The sequence below is a fragment of the Tinamus guttatus genome, unplaced genomic scaffold (genome assembly GCF_059628265.1).
Source record: "Tinamus guttatus ecotype Peru unplaced genomic scaffold, ASM5962826v1 Tinamus_guttatus_pri_ptg000369l, whole genome shotgun sequence".
Classification (NCBI taxonomy): domain Eukaryota; kingdom Metazoa; phylum Chordata; class Aves; order Tinamiformes; family Tinamidae; genus Tinamus; species Tinamus guttatus.
Genome location: NW_028288903.1, coordinates 506,509 through 528,761, shown reverse-complemented (window position 1 = coordinate 528,761; position 22,253 = coordinate 506,509). Strand labels below are relative to the sequence as shown.

The 22,253-nt window shown below is 38.9% G+C and overlaps 1 protein-coding gene across 1 annotated transcript in view; it reads right to left on the bottom strand.

Moving 5' to 3' along the window:
- Nucleotides 1-390: 390 nt before the first annotated feature.
- Nucleotides 391-22,253, bottom strand: part of GABRA5 (gamma-aminobutyric acid type A receptor subunit alpha5) — a 53,238-nt gene continuing 31,375 nt past the window's right edge. The window contains exons 6-9 of the mRNA XM_010213201.2: nt 10,533-10,676; nt 4,494-4,646; nt 2,916-3,127; nt 391-1,955 (exon numbers count right to left, since the gene is read on the bottom strand). Coding sequence (XP_010211503.1) covers nt 1,653-1,955; nt 2,916-3,127; nt 4,494-4,646; nt 10,533-10,676 — 812 coding nt within the window. The 3' untranslated portion in view covers nt 391-1,652. The remainder of the gene's footprint in view (nt 1,956-2,915; nt 3,128-4,493; nt 4,647-10,532; nt 10,677-22,253) is intronic.

Sequence of the window (22,253 nt, the reverse complement as noted above, 5' to 3'; positions counted from 1 at the left end):
CAGCTTTAGAAAGAGAGAAAGGAAGAGCAAGGCTGCTTAAGCCACATACTCATTTTTACCAGCTTCCAGTCATGTGCTGGTCTCATGTCTCTCTCCTAACCACTGAGCATTTGCAAATTTTAGAAATTACGGCATCAAAATAAACAGCATCTCATTAGGTTTTTTTCGTTGCAACATTTAGAAATGGAGAAGACGCACAAGAAGCTCAAGCACCATCCCAGGCCTCAACCTGACCTGTAACCTTCTGGGCAACAACAAGGATGGGTCATGCACACGCGTGTACTCATATACATGCACGTGTGTTTTCTGATTAATTGTTCTAACCTAGTGATGAGACTTTTTATTTTCCTAAAATGAAAACCAGTATAAAAATGACATTTAGCAATCAAGTGTTGAATGCATTTTTTATTTTAAACATTAAGATTAAATTACAAAAGCTTCTGGAACAAGGAAAAGATATCAAGGAGAAAAGAGCTGAAGACTGAGATTGCATTTTCTCATTCATTGTGAAAGCAAAACACATTGGCAACAGCAGGGCGTCTTATAGAAAAGTTTCAGATGGACAGTACAAAGATCTTTCTGTCAATATTGCCACTGAAACACCTTGCTGTTATAAAGCACATCTCTTTTCTGATGACTCTTCTTTGTGCTGGCTGATTGGTTTTCACTCTGGGAAACAAGTAATAATTATTTCAGAATTATTGTAATTCTTTACTGTTGAGCTCTGCTAATATAACATAATCTTCTTGGGAAAGTGTCCAAAAATGAATTACTTTATCCTAATAAAAATGTATACTGCTTTTGTCAAAAGTTTCATTTGCACAAATATGTTCCTAATCTATGTTAAAGATAATTTCATGCAATATATCTCTAGTTTTTGGAATAAATACTGAGACTCATTAGAGAAAATTCCTTTGGAATGCAAAAAAAAAGAAAAAAAAACAACAAACAAACATGTCTTTTTTTTTCTTAAGGGCAAGATTCCACCACCTTTATTTACAGAAGTAGCATCTTGCTCCCTATGTTACTTCACTGCAGACTAGAAGCTCCAGCAGTGAAAATCAGCGTAGCCCCATCAGGATTTAGTGCATTAACTTCTACTAATGAAAAATGGGCTGAGCAGTTTTATTTGTGGAGTAATGTACTATCTATACTCAGTAAAGGTGCTCAAACAGAGCCCTACATCTAATAATTTGGCACTTCTGTTGCAACTGGTGTTGCTCATAGTAACCTATCAGATGACAAGAGTGGGGCCCCTCTGTAAAATATAGCTTAAGCCTACACTTATATGACTGTACATCTGAAGTATAAAAACCACGATATGTAGTACACTTGAACAGTTAAAAAATATAACTTATTTTATTTGTAAACTATCAATGCAAGATACTCATCAGCAAAGAAGCCATGTTCAATGTCTTCCGACCTTTTATAAAGATCTGTTGCTGTAAGTAAGTAATATAACCATCTTTCTTTGAAACATCTGAGGTTACATGTAGAAACAATCAAGGCAATATTATTTGTACATATTATTAAACATGCAAAATTTCCTGAAGAATATTGCCCAAATATAGAAAGTCGTCTGGATCTCAAATTTTCCTTGGTAGCATCTGCTTTGTAAGTATGGCTCACACGTGGCTTTAGAGTCCGTTAGTTTATTTTGGAGAATTGGCACCTTTAATAACAGGCTCCCTATTTAAGTATGTGGCCCAGTAGACTAAGTTAAAAGTTCCAAACAGCACTGGAAAAATTATCCGGGACATTTTGTCAATCTTACTGATGCTGTTATAAGTCTTTTTGCTTTCAGCAGGCTTTTCTTCTGCAGATTTCACTGGAGCAGTGACAGTGTTTGAGATGACAGATGGAGCTGAGTCCTTTGGTATGTTTGGTGTGGGGGTCATCTTTCCAGTGGTGTAAATGTTAGCTGATTTATTTCCCAGTAATTGACGCTCTTTCTTCTGCAGTGCAAATAACAAAACATTAGACAGCAGGTACAGAAAGTGAAAATATGTTCTCAAAATAATAAATCAAAATCCACACATGCTAATCAATCATGCTAACAAATGTCTGCTGGCCGTTTTAACTTCTACTGCCAAACAGCTGGTTTTGTCTTGATATTATAGCCCTTATTGAGGTTAAACGTTCCTTGACATCGGCAAACACTAAAAGACTGCCAGGCCTGATCTCACTTGGCATGTGAATTAGCAGGTTCTTTTGTCAGGGCAATGTTCACCTGCGTGGGTGGCAGCCTTGGAGGCAGCTGCCAAGGCACTAAGGTCAACCTCCTAACAAAAGACTTCTCCCCTTTGTATTGTTATTTTACAATTCCTTTTTCACCTACATGCTTACACCTACATGTTTATCACCTACCTATCACCTAGGACATGATGTCCTAAACAAAGTTTAGGACAAAGTTTGTTTGGGACATCATCTGATGTCAGTCAGTTTCCAAAAGTTAAATTTCAGCCTGAAATGCAGCTTGAAATTCATGTCTTCCTAGCAGCATCTTTTTTTATTTTTTATTTTTTATTTTTTTTTATTTTACTGGGGATAACTTGTGCCGGTACCCTGACTCCTAGGAGCACTCACTGTGAGCTTTGTCATGCATTTTTGGAGAGCACAAGCAGAGTGAGATATCCTTCATGGTGTATATGTTGGCTGTCTATCAGAATTTTGGCTGTTAAAATCCCAAGTCATGTGTGTTTAATGCACTGTAACTTTTCCCAAATCACCCCATACAGATGGTGAAAGAAGGAATATTTTCTTGCATTTTTTTCTCTATTCCTGTAGATGAGAATATGGCACAATATAATTAAATATCTTTTAATGGAGAAGCTGAAAATTGTCTATTCAATTATTTGAAAAATGCTTGGTAATTGCTTTTTATTCTAGGTACTTTAAAAACATAATGTAAGCACCTTGATTTTAGCTGCTTCAAGAGCCTTTTTGCCATCCCATGCCCAACTTCTCTTGGTGAAATAGTTGACTGTTGCAAATTCAATCAATGCAGAAAATACAAACGCATAGCAGACAGCTATAAACCAGTCCATTGCAGTAGCATAGGCCACTTTTGGCAAAGAGTTACGGGCACTGATACTTAAGGTAGTCATGGTGAGGACTGTCGTTACACCTGCAAAGGGAAAAAAAGATAAAAGATTAGCTTGATAGCCTTTATGAGATTCCTAAAATTTAAAAAATGGGTCCTTATTCAGTGTGATATCTAAGAATGCCACACAAACTAAGTGTGTCCAAATAATGATCTGAAAGAGTAAGACACCTTTTTGACTGTGAGACAATAAAAGCATCTGCGCCCAGATATTTACTTCTGAGGCATTCTAGTTATCTCTAACCTTAGTGTATGTGACTTTATATTTTTAAACATAATGTAAACCCATCTGTTTTTGGATAAGCCAAAATCTTACTGATATATTTTCCTTTTACTTTGATATTTCATATATAGAGAGTTCCAGTTATGAAGTGGGGCATTAAAAACTTAGTGATCAGTCTATTTAGCAGTAACTTTTATAATGAAGTGGGATTCTAGTTTTTGTTTTCCCATTTGTTTTTCACGTCCTTTACAGTAGCTCCTTCTTTCACAGAACTCAATACGTGACAGATGCCACTGATTTCATCTGTGAAAGGGTGCCCCCTGTAGGACAAAACTCAACTCTCAGTAACAGCTTTGAAAACCTACAATCAGTATTACCCAGCAAAACTCCCAGTGCGGATCACTGAATTTATTGTTAATCAAAGTTCCCAACTGATTTCAGGAGGATTCTGTAGATGAATGACTCTTAAAAGATTCAAATGAAGTTTTATACACAAAACTCTTCTCACTTGCCTGATTTCTCAACTAGAGGATCCTATGTATTTCATCAAACTTCAGTTAAGATCGTGCTTAATTTTTGCAATCTTACAGCATTAAATCAAGTAATTCAGAGATCCCAAAGGATTTTTGCATGGCAGCTTCTGTAGTAAATATGTATTTTGTAAATGCAAAATCATATTAATTTGTTTGATGGTAATAGAGATAATTGCCGCTAATTAACCTCTACATGGTTTTCCCAGGAAATCATCCTGAAACACAGATAAATAAAATGTTTTGAAGTTAAATCTGTTTTAAATGCTTACACTATAGTATGCATGAACTCTGATAACACATATGTTTGTTCTAAACGGTTCACTATTTTATCTGAGTGGAAAAAAAAAAACCCTCGAATCATTGATTTGATACTTCTGTCTTCTATCCTCTGATATTCATATAATTAATTTGCCTTTTTTCAAAAAAAAAAAAAAGGCAATTTCTGTCATAATTTTACCAAAAAGACATGACTATTTTTAAAATATTTCGATTTGAAAATACAAGTGAATAAGCGAACATCTAAAGCATCTCAAACAGAAATAAGTATTAGTGCATTGTGGTTTGGTTGCAAAACACGACTTCCACAAACAAGACCATTCTTTCCTGTATACTGCAAGAAAATTGAGATACTCACCAAAGACAGTTCTGGCAGGGACAGACTCTCTGTTTAGCCAAAATGACACTTGTGATAAGATCACAGTCATAATGCAAGGAAGGTATGTCTGAATGACAAAATAACCGATTTTTCTTTTCAGATGAAAATGTGCTGTCATAATAGTATATTCACCTAGAAGGAGGAAAATGCACATGTAGGAAAAAGCAACAGAAGTTTACTGATCTGGGGATTCAAGCAGCTCCAGCCCCTTTCTGAGGATGCCATTCAGCCATTCCTGATTGTGTGAGGTATGTCTGAATTTCTGCATTGTGCAAAACCAGGGGCTTGAGATACAGGTGCCGCTAGATCCTGCTAGTCTTCACATTCAATCTTCAAGATGCCTAAAAGCTGAAGAAAATGAATACCCTATTGCACTAAGAGGTGTGATCCTGCAATACCTTGATGTTCACAACCTTAAAAAAGCTGGATTGGTTACAGTGCCTCAGTCCTGCCAGTTTTTGACTCAGTCCTACAAAGGGTCTAATCAGAATAACGATTAAGGCCATCTACTCTTACAATGCAGATTTAGTAGCAGGCTTTAACCTGATTAGGGCAACTGTTAAGGCCAACTTGTGAGTTTTCAAGAATGACAAGAGGCCCATACATTCTCTCTGCACCAAATTTATTATGACTGCTTGTTCCAGTGTTGATGCAGTAAAAACACACTTTATACACTGATCGTGGGAGATCTTGTTAATCCGAGTATCTAAAATAATCAAACTGCTCCTTCAGGAAAAACAAAACAAACAAACAAACATACAAAAGAAAAACCGAACTTTTTGTGTATCCATTTTTCCTAGAATTTGGTATGTCCTAGCTCTGGAAAGATAATCTATTTCTGAACAGATACTGTGCCAAAGTCTTGTTTCCTTGTGCAATTAGAGTTTTATATTGCCTGTGTGGAGATTTCATGGAAAGCTCCAACAGCAGTGCTATATTTCCTATTTTTTTTTTATTTGCCAAAATCACAGCATTGCCTTAATCTGTTTTTTGTTAGGCCCTCCAAATTTCAAGCCAAAAAAAAATCCCCAAAACAAAAAAACACCCCAAAAGAGATAGACCAGCTGTCACCTAAAAAAACAAACAAACAAAGAAACAAACCAAAAAGAAACTAGTTCATTCAGAGTGTTGTTGTAAAGCCATAGTATTGTTAACTGAGATCTTTTGATTGGAGGTAATTGCCCTGTAAAGCACAAATCTTGCTCTCTAAAAAGAGGCTATTCTTAGCACTTAGGAAGAATAAAACTAAAACAAAATATATAAATAAAAAACAAACAACCTCCCTCCAACCTCAACAGATCTTCACTCATTTTGGTATCAAATTAATTTGAAAGCATGCATTATTCAGCTAGATGCTGAATGAATCACAGTAATGTTTGTTCTGAAATATACGTTGTCCTCTGAGAATAAAACACATATAATTTTTTTGACTTATAAATTATGCAGATATAGGAGATTTTGGGCCAGGTAGCTCATATTTTCTAAAAAACGAGCTGAATACAGACCTTAGCTGCTTGAGCTAAAGGATTAGCTGCAGTATCTGTTGAAAGAATGTACTGTTATCCTCTATACAACAGCCACTAAAGGGAGATACACAACAGACTGATTCTGCACTGAGTGAACAGCCTGAGTTGAGCTGCAGCCAGAACTGCTAAGCAGTTAGTTAGATTTGGCAGATTATTTCTAAGTGACAATATGGCTAATTAGCTGAGGACAGGTCTACAGTAAAAGGGCTTTTGCATGCATGGCTGTGCTCCTATGTTTTACTAGAAGAGCTCTCATTTTCTGAATGAAGTTAAGGGACTTCAATCCTCCTGAAGATTTTAGACACAAAGACTTGAATAGAGCAGAATTTCCTTACCTGACAGCCTGCCTCCGTCTTAATGACTTTCTTCTGGGACTGATTTTCTTGTGAAATGGCTCCCTGAAGATGGATGGGGAGATGGACAGGGAATGGTGGGATACTGAGAAGAGCTCTGTGAAGTGATGTCTAATTCCGTACAATCTAGTGTAATTTTGAACCAGGGATGCTGAGCATGCTGTGGTCTTGAGGAACTCCACTTGCTTTTCGCTTAGGAGCATTCAGATTGTGGATTAACAATAAAACATGCCAGCAACAGCAGGGTCTATGTGCCTGTGATCTGTTTCTGAGGGGCTACTGTGCTGGGATGTGTTTTGAGTCATGGTTCCCCGGTCACTTATGAATAGTGATATGCATTATTGATTTTGATAGTATGCTTTGGGAGCTGGAATAAAACACCCTCATATGAACCCTCAGCTTCAGCTGAGTAACAGAATCTCTGTTTCCATAAAGAATGTATTAATGTATTTCCATTAATGTATTAACATATTAATGTATGAATGACTATATTTTGATGGTCTTCCATAGTTGATTAGTTCTTACTTCATAATTTCCTTTAACCTATCATCAGGGCTTCTGTTGCCACAGGAAAAAAAATCACCTTGCTTTGTATTTACTCTCTTTCCAACACTCATCCTCTCCTTTTTCACATGCTGCTTTTTTAAAAAAAATTCCTACAATAGGAATGTTTCCATCGGCAGACATACTGCTTGCAAAATCTCCATAGACATAGCTTGTTTTTTAATGTCCTGGGACCACTGCTTAAAATAAGGCTAAAAGTTGCAAAGGTTGGCTTTTGATTTATGGTCAATGAAATCCTAGCTGTAGTGGAGAGGCAAAGCTCCCTTTTACTTCTCTAATGCCACAACTTATCCTTAGAGCATAAGCTTTCTTGAGCAGGAGCTATTTTTTATTATAGGTTTATGCAGCACTTAAAACAAAAGCCTGTTCCTGATGGAGTCCACTAATCACTCTAAAAACAATTCCAATAATAAATTCGGCAGTAATTAAAACCTATAGAATGGGAGCAGCTACATTTTTTCTCCATTCAGTTGCTAGAATTCAGGGGTCTTAAAAATCAAGCTAATACAGGAAGAGCCGTGGTGCTGTCAGTACTAGCTTGTTGATGCTTTAGAAGCTGCAACAATATTTTTAGGTATCTAGATGATGGAGTTCTGGAGATCACACTTAAAAATTTTCAGGATCATTACATGCATTTTTCCATCGTCATTATGCTGAGCTCCAATGGAGTATTTTAATAAGGATGGATCAGCTCCTTGGCATATTTTTTTCTATATATCTGTGTTAGGGGTATCAACAACTGACATGTCCTAGCAGAAGCCTGAACTTAGGTCTGTAGCACTGCAGTCCCTGCCCATGTCCTTCTTACAGTGCTGTGCAATAAATATACATCTCAAGGAAAAGTCAGCATTATTTGGTGCAAAATGAAGGGCCAAATATTTCTTTAGTTAATCAGGCTTTGCAAACTGCGGAGTTTAGGCTTCATCTGGCAGAAGGTAAGAGGGTGCATTTTTGTCGTGTTTCCTGGCACTGCAAATGCTGATTTGGCAATCACAGATTTTGAGGTGCTCTTTTTGGGGCAACCCTCTGCAGAAACCAGCAAGATCCAGCAGGACCCAGATCTCTCTCAGGACCTCTGAGCATTTTCAGCACTCTAGCACCAAGACCTGGCAGATGTTGGGACTGTTTGAAGCAGTGTGAGTAGACAAATATCTTCTCTTCTGGGAGTGTGACATTTCGGGACTTTGGCGCACTTGCTCACACACACACACAAAATCTGCACACGTCAGAGCTGCTTTGCATGGCATGGCCAGCACATTCCTAATTTCAGGATTGGTTGGTGCAGGGGGAATCCCAGCATATCTTTTCTGAGAAGACAGCTAAGCCTAGGGCTTGGGTACAAAAGCAGCAAAGTGCAAAGGGATTGGTGAAGGTCCAGCAACCAGCATTTTTTAAAAAAAAAAACTGTTAGAAAGAAGAGCCCAAATGCCCCATGACATACGTAAACATTTTGCCTACGCAACTGCAGGATGTGTAGTTTGACTTGTGTGTCACAAAAATCACAAAAGATCTTATCAGTTGGATTCATACAGTAGCTATTTGTTTTTTCATTTTCACATTGAACAACTCAGTAGAAGGAAGAAACATCTTAGACAGCCGTTCACAAGTAACCCTGATTACCAGCCTACTGTGAGCTTGATGAAGTCCAGAAAATCCATCGCTGACTGATGCTTTCCCTGTGTAAAATCGGATTTTTGTATTTTGCTAATCCCCAGTTACAATCTGTGTCCTGCTCTTTGTGATCCACCCTGCAATCGGAATCCAGCCAGCCCAGATGTAACCTGGGACATTATTATAAAATCTGGACGTTGGAAAACAAACATATATTAGCCTAAATCTTAGAACACAGGAGTGAGGTGATTACTGAGCACAAACTTTGGGATTTCTCCGAAGAGTCTGCTTTTTCCTTGGGCTGAGACGTACAAGAAGCCTTCATGCACAGCGCTGCAAATAGGAAGTGATCCGGAGCTGACACACTGGAGCACTCACTGCCACGGCTGGGTTGGTTTCTTGCTCTGAGGAGCAGGACGAGTTTGTAGGAGATGCCCCAGTACATCCTCTGGCTCTTTTTCTTGGCGATGATGAAGGCGAGAGGGGAGCTGCCATTCATTGCAGAAAACAATGCGGCTATGATGGTAAACTGGTAAGGATGAAAGTGTCTTTTCTCTTTAACGGGACACACACTGCCTGTCCTTTTCCTATTAAGGGGACTGCTCTGACAGCCTCTGTGTGCTTCTGTTGACTTTAGATATCTTTGCTTTAGCAACTGTTTTATGGCTCCTAAAATGGGCAAAGGGAAGGGATGAAGTTTTATCGGGAGGAGCTGATGGCTTGGTTTTGCTGATCTCCTGTGCGTTCCCTTTTTTGCCTAGCAGCAAGCGCAAGTTGTGTCCCTTTTCATGGGCATGTTTGGACAGTTTGAGCAGAAAGCCGAGCGCACGTTTATGTTTCAGTCCTACTAACTTTGTGTGGGGGTCTGCGTGTGGCTGTTGTCACATCTCCTAAAGATCCCAAAGGTGGTAGCAACAGGTTCCTTATTTCATCTCTACTTTCCCTATACAATCCTGATTTAATGTCTAAGGCTGTGATTTTTAATGAGGAACAGAGGTTATCATGGGGAAGACTTTGGAATGTTTTGCCAGTTCTACTTTTTATGGATTGCGCTGCTCTAATCTGGAAGCTGCCCTCTTTCTCCTCCCCGCATCTTTTGCAAGGAGCAGCGTTGGGAATTTCTCTGTGCTTTAAGGCAGGCTATTTTGTTTCCCGGCTGAGAAGCCCATCCACTCTATGTTGCTAATGCTCTCAAGACAAGTGTATTATGTAACCTGGTTAAGCTCTGTGCTGCAGAGCCCATATGACCCTGTGCCCAGGCTGGAGCCCTCCCAGCAGCTCCACGGAGTCCCCCGCCAATGCGCGCCGAGGGCTGCCCTTGCGTGGGAGCCTTAAGAAGCGGGCAGGGAGGGCTCACGTGGGTGGCTGGGCTGGGATTAAAGCTTCTTTGCCTCCCTAATGCTGCTACATCTGGCGCCTCCATTTCCAGTTATGGGAGGAAACGGGAATCCTCAGGGTTGGCACCTCCTCTCCAGCCACGAGGTCCCCCAGACACGCTGCAGAACCACGCAACAGATGCCACCCTCTCTCCCCCCGGGTGCTTTCATCAAGCAAATCATTTTAAAGCTATGATTGAAAGGGATGAAATGTGTGGGCGGTTTTTGCATCCTGGGGGGAGGGGGAGTTCCTCCCACAGGGAAATAAGCCAGCAGCAGTGCTGGCAGCTGCAGCAAAATCACTTGCCAATAAGGTGTGTGCAGCTTCTCCAGGGCTCCTACAACTGCAGGAGCTTGGATTCATCTTCGGCAACAGCCCTATGAAGTTCCCAAGAGCCAGCAGATACCATCTCCATGTTTCTTTCAGCAGATACCCTCTCAGTGCCTCAGTTAAATAGCAAGGAATCTGCATGTATCTCTTCTTGTCCTGTAGACACTTTCCCTATCTCCTTGCAAAATAACCAGAGCCTGTATATCTCTATTAATGCTTGTGCCTTCAGCAAGCATAGGGTGTAACGTCTGTCCTACCTGTACTCGTACTGATGTTTTCAGTTCCTACAGTTTGTCCCATCAGGTGGTACTGGTTGAGTCGTGAACCATCTTCTGCCACCACCACAGATGTTGTGGTGCTATTAGTCCACACATAGATCACTTCAGAATTGGGGTAGGCATCTGTTGACAAGAGGGGAAAAAATAAATGGTGATGAGTAAAACACTGCATAATATTTTAGTGGATCTTGAAATGATAAATGGTGCGGAGAGGGAAGAATGGAGGAGTGAGACTGAATGGAGAAAAACAAATAAAGATGATATAACCATATTCCCATATGCCCAGCTCAAAAAAAAAATGGCTGAAACCTTCTAATGTAACAGATGTGTGGGATGGTTTGTCAAAGGCTGGAACAGTAGAGGTATAAATATAATCCATCACAGCCACTAGATTTGGGAAAGAGCAGCTCAGGCCCATACCCACCTATCTGACTGTTCATAAATCATAGCAAGTTTCAAAAGGTGTTCTTTTGAGGTCCCCCCTCAAAATCACTTGGTACCTCAAGTGCCTTGGATGACAATTTCAGTGTCTCAGCCCTCTCCAGGGCTGTATTCTCTCAATACATGAGCCCTGCGTAAGGGGAGTAGGTTGGGAGTAGGTTGGGATGTTCGTGTACATGTTGTGCATGAACTGGCTGTGCCTGCAGAGCTGGGGCTTCAGTGTGCAAGCTCCGACCTTCATGTGCGTGGACAAATGGCCTGAACTGTGTCTGCTGAGCCTGGGTTATGTGTTGGTGCGTGAGGTGGGTATGGCTGGTATGCAGGGGAAGGGAAGCTGGGGGGTGCATGCGTGCTCCTCTGCCTGTGTGTGTTCATGATGCAGAAGAACAAGGAAAGTAATCAGGGTTCAGACTACAGGAGAGTGGGAACTGAGGGCTGTGCTTATGAGAATGAATAGGTGGTTGTCAGAACACACATGTACATCTAAAAATATGAATATGATGACAAGATTTGTCTCTAGCAGAAGGTCTTAGGAAGTTGAGGTAGTGGCATACTGCCAGTTCATTCAATTTTCAATAATGTTACTGCTATTTTTAAAGCCCTAACACCTGGAGTAATTATATTATTATGAAGAAACCTTAGCTTTCCTTTTCTATTGAGGTATATTTATTTTAATTTTTTAAATCCTTCTCCATAGATAAAGTCTTAAAAACATAGGAGCTGACTACAAATTTAAATGTATTTTATTTAATTTAAGTAGTTCTCATGGTTTTTAGAACATCCTGATTGTCAAATGCTTGCAGGAAGCATTCATGCAGGAATGTTACAGTAGACTGGAATCCATTGTACTAACATGTCCGAAAAGCAGGCAAAGTTTATTTTTCAAATAAAAGGTGAAATGTAGATAGAATTCGAAGTTGTCTGAAGTAGAATACTAATATCTAACCTTCCATACTTTTTACCTTACTGCTTGGGGGAGAAAAATGTTTTCTTTTGGAAAAACTAACATCCTAGTTCAATGCAATCAATGCAAAAGACAATATGGTGGATTTCCAGCTAAAAACTTGAAAGGCAAGGGCAAAAAAACTATCATCTCCGTCAGACTGAAAGTTTTGTTTGCCAGAGCCAGAAAACTGTCTTGGAAAGCTAAAACTATATGAAGGACTTAAAAGCATTTTAACAAGAGTTTCAGAGTCACTGCAATGGCAGAAAATAAGCTTAAGTGTTCCACAGATTCATATCACCAGGAATGCCAAGTAGAAAATGGGAAGTGATGCTAATTGGGGTTCAGAGCATTTGTAGAACAACAAGATCACTGGAGTACATACCAGGACAGTAAGCACTATATATATATATTTTTTTTCCTGTTCTTAGTCTTCCCTTGGCATCTGTGGAAAGCACTACAGGAGGCAGAATATGAGGTTAGATGCACCTTTGGTCTAACCTCTTGTGGTTATTCTTGCATTGTTGTCCAGATGCATTGCCATTTCCACATTAGAAAAGATGTGGAAATAATAAGGACACAGAGAGAGAGTTCAAAAGAGAGTCACGAGAATTTCCAGGGAGTGGGAAATGAGTCTTACCATCTTAAGCTTAAAGTGCTCGGCTTATTTAGATCACTGACAAGAAGCTGATTACCTGAGTAAATCACTGAGTATAGATACTCACATATGGAAGTCTAAGAACAAGGTGAAACCCATTCCACTGACAAAAGCAAATTAAAATTAAATATCTTGAAGATGGCTCCTTCAGTATATCATGCAGTATAACTAGGCAGAGTTGTATTAAAACTTGAAAGTATAGGAAGAGTTTAGCATAAAGGTTTTTGGTATCAGGATACGGCAGGTGCTAATAGAGAGATGGTATTATTCACTGTCATACCAAACTGCATAAAAACCTTCCTCTATTTAAGTCAAGCACCCAGAAGGTTTTCAGTCTGTCGGGCTTGCTAAAGAACTGAAGAACTTCAGCTCATGCGAACTGCAGCTGCAAGGACGCTTTACTGATGATAAACAAGTCCTTCATCTCCTCTGCACAACACACACATGCACAGCTCAGGGAGGTAAGAAATCCCTCAAAGGGTGACAGAAAAGTGTAGCAGTTTCTTTGTGTTAATATACTGTGAGAATACTGCTGATGCTGCTGTAAAAGCAAAACTACAAATTCAGAGTCACTGGAAAAACAAGTGAAACTGCTTGATGTTTATTCTAATTTAAACAAGTGGATTTATTTTGTTCTTTCTGAGTTTAAATAATTAATTTGATCTTTATAATCACAGGGAAAAGGGGAAGCCCCATTAAATTATCCTTTCTCTTCTAAGAAGTGAGAAAATGACAACAGCCATTTATTTCTTGGGGATGCTTGATAAATAGATACAGGCTTATCATTTATAAGAATGAGGAAATAAAGTCGTTTTTCCTCTTATCTGATTATTGGATAGCATATCCAATTTTCTTCATTCTAAAGTCCAACACCACAGTGAATACTAAAACTGCAAAGATGCCCCTTGCTACTTCCCCCACCCTTTCTACTCTTTCTCTGCTCTTTTATGTCTGGGAAGGTAAGCACAAAATGGTCTTTCTTACCTAGGTGAACAGAAAATGGGAGGAGTCACAGCCAAAGGGAGGAAGTATATTAAAAGAAAGTCTGACGGAGCAAACCAGACAGTTGCTAAGATCTGGAATTTGCTTTGGCATTGAATAGTGCCATATTTTCCCTTGGATAGTTGATAGTCATGCAGAAACTGGAAAAATGACACTGAGACAGATGTTGGCCTGTGTTGACTTGTTGGCCTCTTTCAAAGTATTTTTTTTTTACTTTAGTCATTCTTTGTGGTAAGGATTACAAAGGACAGGATCAGATATTCAAGCTGCCGTATGATGCTAAAAAAGTAGTAGGCTGTAGGCAGGGTGTCTTCTTAGAAAAATAGAATCATAGAATCATAATGGTTGGAAAAGACCTTCAAGATCATCAATCCAACCATTCTTCTCATGGCATCTTTCCCACTCTACAGGGCAATGGTGGCGGCTGTGCCACCTCACTGCCCCAAACTGGAATAGACTCCATTCAAAAACTACACTGTTTCTTCGCTTCCTGTGTAAAATAAAGCCAAATATGGATAGAAATAAAAACAATACTGATGTCTGGCCAGTAAGCTTTCCTCGTGACAGGACAGCAAATAGTTTGGGGAAAAAAGGGATCCTGAAAAAAGACCCCCCAACAACTTTCATAAACCTTACAGGATGCCATAGGCTCTTTAGCTCACCTAGTTAGTGCCTGCATAATCAGATAATACCAATTTGTGAAATGTGAGATGTGTTTATGAATGCACACCTGCGTGTTTGAGTTTTCATTCCATAATCAAATAAGCTAGCACACAAAACTCACAATCCATGACCGAAATTTTTATTTCAGAAATGAACTAGTTGGAGATTAAATTAATTTAAAGAGATCCTGAAGAAAAATTATTTGGGGATTTTTTTTTAAGTTTACTTATTACAACTGCATAGCTATACTCTTAGACTCCATCGTGATATTTAGTACATGCCTCAGAATCATTACACTGACTAATTTTGAAGTGGTGCTAACCCCTGTCAAAGTCTGCTGATTGTCAATGTGCATAAATTATCAGTTTACATCTAATTTTAATGTAAATATGCATGCAAATATCTATCAGTCCATCTAGCTGTCTGTCTTTCTGTTTATCTATCTATCTATCTATCTATCTATTTGACTCACTTAAAAGACACTGTTAAATACTCAATAGATATCCATATTTACAATCTTACAAAGACTTATGCAGGCAATAAAATAGTGCTGCTACTAAGTCATAAGATATGGGCCTGAATTCTAAGAGTCAGGCTGGTTTTCTTCTGATTTGTCCATGAATACTTTTTATCTCATTACAAAGCATCAGTCAATCATTGTGTCTAGGCAACTGAGGCCAGATTTGAGCCCTGTAATTGAAATTTCCCATTAAATTCTGTTAATAAGAAAGCATCGATGTACAGAAGAGATCGCTCTATAAGAACAACAGATGGAAAATAAATTAAGAACATAATTTTAAGTATAAAAACAAGATATGATACTAAATATGCATTGAATGTGTCTTGGGGGAAGCTTTTTTATATATAATAATAATGTAAAAGTAAAATTGAAAAAAGTGAAAGTAAAATTGAAATTTAAATACTTAGAGTAATATATTCTTATATTCAATTATTAAAAGCCTAAAATGAAGACTCTGAAAAAGTATGATGATAAATTTGCTGTTTTTTGGGAATCTGAAGTTCATGAAAATCACTTTAGAGATCTGAAATCACCACAGTTAATACTGATAATTTAAACTGGCATAAAATTACATCAGTTTAATAAACAGCATGCATGACTCCGAATATGTGACACAGAAAAAAAAATATATAATGTGTAAATACAAGGGATTATATATTAGAAAACCTCAAATTAAGCATTTTTGGAATGGCATATCACCCTGGTGGGACAATGAACAACAAGTGAGGAAACAGTTGTCATGAAATGGAAACAATGCTTATATGAAAATTGATAAGAAAAGGTAATAGGACATCATGTACCTGTGGAATAGGAAGTATGTACTTCAGCCTTACTAAAATAATCATTTATGTCCTTCCTGAAGTTATGTTTTCCTTATAAAAGTTTTATTAGATTCCATATTCATATTCCACAGGGAATGGAATAGGATATTATAAGAAACATTCTCAAGAGACTTCATCACCTAGCAACACTAATTTATGATAGTGATCATTCCTAAAAAAAAATAAAACCCTATTAGATAAAAATGTCTTTGTTTCAGAAAGTAATTTAGAAGTCATCTCAGTAAAATATAGGAAGAGGAATATGCTAGACATGAAACAGAAATGAAACAGAAGCACTGACTGTATCTATGAGGTGGCAACACAAACAGGGCTGAAGATACTTGCGAAATTCATTTTGATACAAATAATATATGCATATCCATATGGTGTATATACATATATTTATAAATTTTAAATTTCTTCAGATTTTGAAAGACAGTGACAAGGGGATAGTCTTGCTTAATTTTAGAAGTTCCAATTCACGGAGAATATCTTCAAGTACGACCTGACTTTGACCTCAAAACCAGAATGCAAGTGACAAAAAAGAAAAAAAAAGGTTTTGTTCAAAAGCAACTTTGCGATTTTGGAGGTGTGATTCATGATTAGCATCAGCAAGCCTGCTGACTGCTTTAAGTTGCCTATTTGCAAGCTGGTAGACTAAGTCATAGTCATACCAACGAAGAATGTAAAATGAATACTAATGAACAGTTGTACTGGTAATTCTCTGAGACTCACTGCCATCACAGGATGCTGTTACATTACCTAAGATTAATCCTGAGCTAGGAGCTGTGCAGTGTAGCACAAAATTTCCCTCAAGGATTGCTATGGGGACACTCGGCAATTTGAATGCTGCCCCTTAAAGAGATGTCAAATTGCCACCATGCAAGCAGCATCACTGATGACTTCACCTATACACCACCCTATCACGCACATCCATGGGACAGCAGAGGGGCCATCCAGCTGTTCCCCAAGGACAAAAACTGCAGCTGCAACAGCCTCCTTGCTGTGTCTCCCACTGCTGGGCCCAGAGGTGCCACAGGGCACCCACTGCAGAGAGGAGGTCACTAACCTGGAGTCCCTGCTCTTGCTGACCACAGACTGTAGGGAGCAGAGGATATTTCTCTTTCACCTTATTCTTTCAGCTCCATCCCAGTTCTTTCTCTCACTATGGTCAGTATTTATAACACAACTTCTCCCTTCATTCTCTCTAGATCTAGAACCACTCTGAGACTCAATTTTACACCACATTTCATGGTGGCTGCTCAACTGCATTTTGTATGAAGGGGTAAAATTCTGTTCCTCCAGCCTCTAATATTTTCTTTCTATTTCTGTTATACTTGCCATGTTATGGTGAAAATACCTGTTGCAAGAGGAGTGGAGAAACAGAATAGAAGAACATGCTCCAATAACACTTAAAAGTACAAAACATCTTGGGAACTCCCTATCCCTCTCCTGGTCTTTGTAGGTCAGGCATATATGTAATTCCAAACTTGTGGACAAGGGCTAGTGTGGTAGTAACATTTAATGAACTTTGAATTTTAAATCACTATATTAGGTGGCTATATTAACTGCTTCATTAGTAAAAACAGCATGCTCATGAAGAAGATGCTAGAGATTTAATTTACTTTTTGCAAAGCAAATAAAAGTATCATCCAAAGTGTGACTGGCAGCATTAGTCACGCTGCCTATTATCTTCCTCTATAAGCAATCTTGATTGTAGTGGTCTACTCATATTTTAAGTTGCCATTTACTATCAACATTGCTGTCCAGCTGAATCCCTAAAGCTTCTTTGAGAAATGCTGACTGAATTATAGAAAATACTCGATTTTGTTGCACAACGTTCCTTCACAAAATATGGCAATTTTATCAAAATCTAACATCATAAAATAAAATTTTGACCTCAGCATAACCAACTGAAGTTCTTCCCACCAACTTCAGAGAGACCAACTCACCCATTACAGTTAATATATCTATCCAGCTGCCATTCGAAGGATCATACTTTATAAATTTGTATGGCCTGAAATCAGCCAAGAGTGACTGAGACTATTTGCAGCACTAAATATATGCTTTTATTTCTGAAACCAGTCCCTTAATGAAGGAATTTACAACTCTCAGAAGTACGCTTCATTAATAACATCCTATGAGTATATAATAAATAGGTGTGCAAAGGCAGTAAGCTGAAATTTTATTATTCAAACACTATAATACTGCTCAGAAATCATAACCGTTAGAACTTATTTCCAATGCCCAAGTTGCAGCCATCTGAAATTCAGAGGCTGGAAATCTCCAGACATTGACAGTTAGAAAACAGATCTTCCAATTCCCATTCCCAGCTGGTAGGGCGCAAGCTCATCTAGTTAACCAAGTTTCCCCAAATCCAGGGCACCTTTAGAAGGCACGTATCCATATTTTACTGCAGCATGATGGAAAATGTCAAGCACCCATGACTGCTGAATCAGCACACAAAACTCTTTTAAAACAAGGTTTGTCCCAGAGGTCTTCAGAAAATGAAGAGCATCTGCAGGCCCAAGAATGGGTGCTGGCCTGTAAACCAAAAAACATGGCTTGTATTCCTAATTCTGTCACTAAGGCGACATTTCAGAAGAGACTCCAGCTTTTTAAGTCTCTGGCTAAACAATTCTTTTGTGGATCACTGTGTAGGCCATAACTGGACTATAACGTATTTAAGAAAGTGAGTTACGCCAGGAAATCATAAATCTTGTTTGCCACATGAGAGTTGCCACAGACTCGCTCTTTCTTTCCCTTCAGTTCACCTTTCTCTTGTGTATCACCAAGGCCCTTTCATTTCCCTTCATAATGAGCACAAAAGAAATAGTTTGCTAATGGTACAAAGCATCCTGAGGCCATCAATTCAGATACCCTAGCTCAGTAACGGATAAAAGCTATTTCCATCAGGAGCCCCTCAAAAGTGAGCTGCTGACTCCAGCCTTCAGCTGCCTATCAGAGTAGCTGCCATTTCAGATGCTGCCTGTGGTGAAGCTAAATGAATCTCCCTCTTTGGAAAATGTCCCTTGGAGCCAAGCAGACCCAGACCTAAAGGTGCTTATTGCTTTTATCTTTTCTGTACACAAGAGAAATGTTTTCTTATCTATAGCCATCAATTGACCTATTTCAGTCATCTGCTTTAGGAGGAGATTAACCTGAGCTTAAAAATACCTACTTCTCTCCCCTGACTGTAAGAGGGTGAGAGTGATTAGCCCAGCTGTATATATTTACTCTGTAGAAATATAAATAGATAACAATCTCTTCTTTGCTGACAGATTTACTACTAGGATGTTTACAGTAAAATCAGTAGCTGTTAGCACAGGCTGAACATGAGTTTTTCAGCAGCTATGATGTAGGAATACAGCAAGAAAAGAAGGTCCTTCAGGATTTCCTTCTTCCTATTCCTTCTTCCCATTCCTTCTTCCCTTCCGTTTCTTCATCAAGGACAAAAAGAAAAGGTTGTTTCTTTTGTGAAACTTATTGTACTAGAGCTGCAGCATGCGGTGAAATAGACCTTGGGCTCATTTGGCTTTCTGTATAGGAGTTAAAGCTGGTAAGGGATCTAGTAACTTAAAGGAAGGATTCCCTGCCTGATGACAGAGGTGTCATGGTGGAGTTGCCAGACCAGAAACAGAAATCAAAGTTTTTGAAGTGTTTTGCAGCATTTTTTTTTTCAAAACTGTAGGCAAGTCATTTTGTCATTAATGTGCTGGAGTATCACCAGGAGTCTCTAATTGAACCTAAGGACCGATAATGACAGATGCAAGAAAAGCAACTAATGAACCACTCTATCTTTGCTCAGAAGAGATTGCAATTGCTCTTTGCCTCCTTTATCCCCACTTGCAGAATGCAGCAGTAGAGTCCTAACTACCTCACATTGCTATCATGGGGCTGATTTCAGAAATGCTTTTGAAATGCCTACAAGCCATGGAACTGGTCACCTCAGGAAATAACATCCATTAAAAACATGGTTTGGAAAACAGTGGAGCAGTATTTACTCATTTGTGTCAGCTGCAAATAATATCCCATTTACCAGTGGGATAAAACAGAGCTCCATGGCTGACCCTCAACTGCTCTTTTTGGGCATTAGGGGTTCAGCTATGTCTTTGCAGTTTTGCGGATAGAGGGTTTTGTGAAAGCTATCTATGCCTGAAACACATTAAACACAGAATGCACTCGTGTACTGTTTTAAACTGCCGATAACTCAAATTGAACCACTGTTTTCTTGTAATTAGGAAGTTGTGCGACCTTTAAATTTACGCTGAAATTTCTGGTGTGGGCAAGACATGAGGATGTTTTATCAAACACCTGGCTATCCAGACTACTCTCCAGCAAGAGTGTCTTGATCCCCCGAAAAGCCTGGTGAGCGCAGGCCACCACGCAGCTTGCAGGCTTTCAGCAGCTGCCTTTCAGTGGCCTCTCTGCAGCTGGCACAAAAGATGCTGCCTGAGCCCCCAGGAAGTGTTCCTTACAAATAAAATAAAATAAAAAAAAGAGTTTATTGCCCATGATTGTGCCTGCATGGTGGCTGCTCTGGGCTGGTAGGGAACCAACTCCACTGTCATTGCACTTGCACAAAACTTACAGCCTGCTGTTATCACCCGTTGTGAGCTGGAAGCAGGAGACAACAGCTTCTTCAGCTCCCATGGTAAAGGCCCTGTGCTAGTCACTGTTTTGTCTGACCTTCCCTTTAACTCTGTTATGGACTCAGAGGGAAAAAAAAGATCACTGACTTCTAAGCAGTGAATCACAAAAAGGATCAAGCAACTGATGAAAAGAGTGGGCTGTATTTCACCAGAAAACAATCATACCAAGAGGACTGGAGAGTAGCAATGTATTTTTTAAACTCTCTAGGTGCAAACAATGATCATTTATATGTAACGAACTCTGGAAAGTTTACAAAGGCAGTGAATGCAAACAATTAGGATGAAACCAACTCAGTCGCTCCAGAAGAAGGTCACGCCATGAGAATTTCCTGTAGAAAGGTCTGACTGTGTCATAGATACGGGTGAAGAAAATCTGATTGTCCTGACTCATAAAAGGAGCTCTTTCTACTTCAGTAACAATAAAAATTATCATCTGTACGGGAAACATACAAAATGAGAAAGTGGTTAGGGCCATACTTGTTTTTAAATTCTGATCAAAAGCCCCATAATGATGGGACCATGAATCACATGAGTCCAGGCCTAGGAGCCTATTTCTTAATTTTTTAGCAGATTTCTACTAAAAAAACCTGAAATATACAGATATGACAGTGTTTTCTTTTATACATCACATCGCCTGAATTTCCTGTCCTTTGGAGCTCCAGGTTACATTGCTACATGTCAACTTTGGGACTGAACACAAGAATGCACATGCTGACAGCACTGCCTTTTCAAAACTAGATGAAAGAGGTTTCTCTGTTGCTACTGGTCTATATTTGAAATGGGTAGAGTTTATGCTGTGAGAACACGTAACTGTTTATTAGTATAACCTATTCCAACAGATGTAAGAAGAACAGCACAGCTCAAATGAAGCTCTAGCAGAAATGGCATAGTTGTCTCTGCTGAAAAGTTTTACTGACTTAAGATCCCTTTTGAAAAATAACACTTTCAGTGGAAAGAACTAAAATAGTACTCAGACCAGATGTAATAGCTTTCCACCAATATGCAACACCTAACTAATCCACAGCAGTGGCTGATTCCTCTGACCAAAGTACCACAGAGTTATCCACTTCTGTGCTAGCTATGTAGAGAAAAAGGGATGTTGAAGTTCCTCTAACCAAAGTACAATACACCTAACCAAATCTGAGCTAGTATTGTAGAGAAATAAGGGCTTCTAAAATATGATTAATCTCATCCTTAGGTAGTCATCAGAAAAAGGTCTACTGAGTTACACTACAGAAGTATTTACTTCACTCCACCGACCACAAAGACAGCCTACACAATTCATTTGGATGTAGCTCTCTAAAATGGTCAGAGATCCATCCTGTCTGTTACCCAAGGTTATGCTATCAATGCAAGGTTTTTAATGTGGGCCCAGATAGCTGTTTACTCTGAAGCGGAACATTTCCATGGCTCAGAACACACAAAAGCCACAGCAGATTTCTGGAAGTCTGGTGGAGCCTAGTGTTTCCACTGAATCCCTATGATTTTGTGACTATGTTTCCTTCAGGAGTCTGTTTATTAAGAACTTCAGAACTAACATACTAAATTCTTTAAACAATACAGCCCCACAACTAATCGTATGTCCACAATTTCAAAGAAACTAGAGGTGGTTTGCATCTTCTCATCTGATTTTAAAGAGTGTCTGGAAAATTAATTCAGGTTAAATATGTGCACTTTACAAAGCTGAATTTAAGTAAAATTATGCCCTGGTTCAAGGTAGTTGTCTAGACTTGTCTAGGTGTATCTTATGAACACCTCTTTCAGCATGTCTGGAGCTAAAATACAGAGAACTCCAGATCTCTAAAGCAGTGGTCAGTAACTGGCAGTGGCATGTGATAGAAGGAGGGAATAGGGAATAATATCAAGTGTTTTAGGAGTACGCATTCCAGTATTCAAATAGTTTCACCTAATTTTAGTCAATTAGATGTCTAATACAGTGAAAGTGTCTAAATAAGCAGTGATAAACCTAAGGAAAATGTAAAAAAAGATTGCATGAGCAA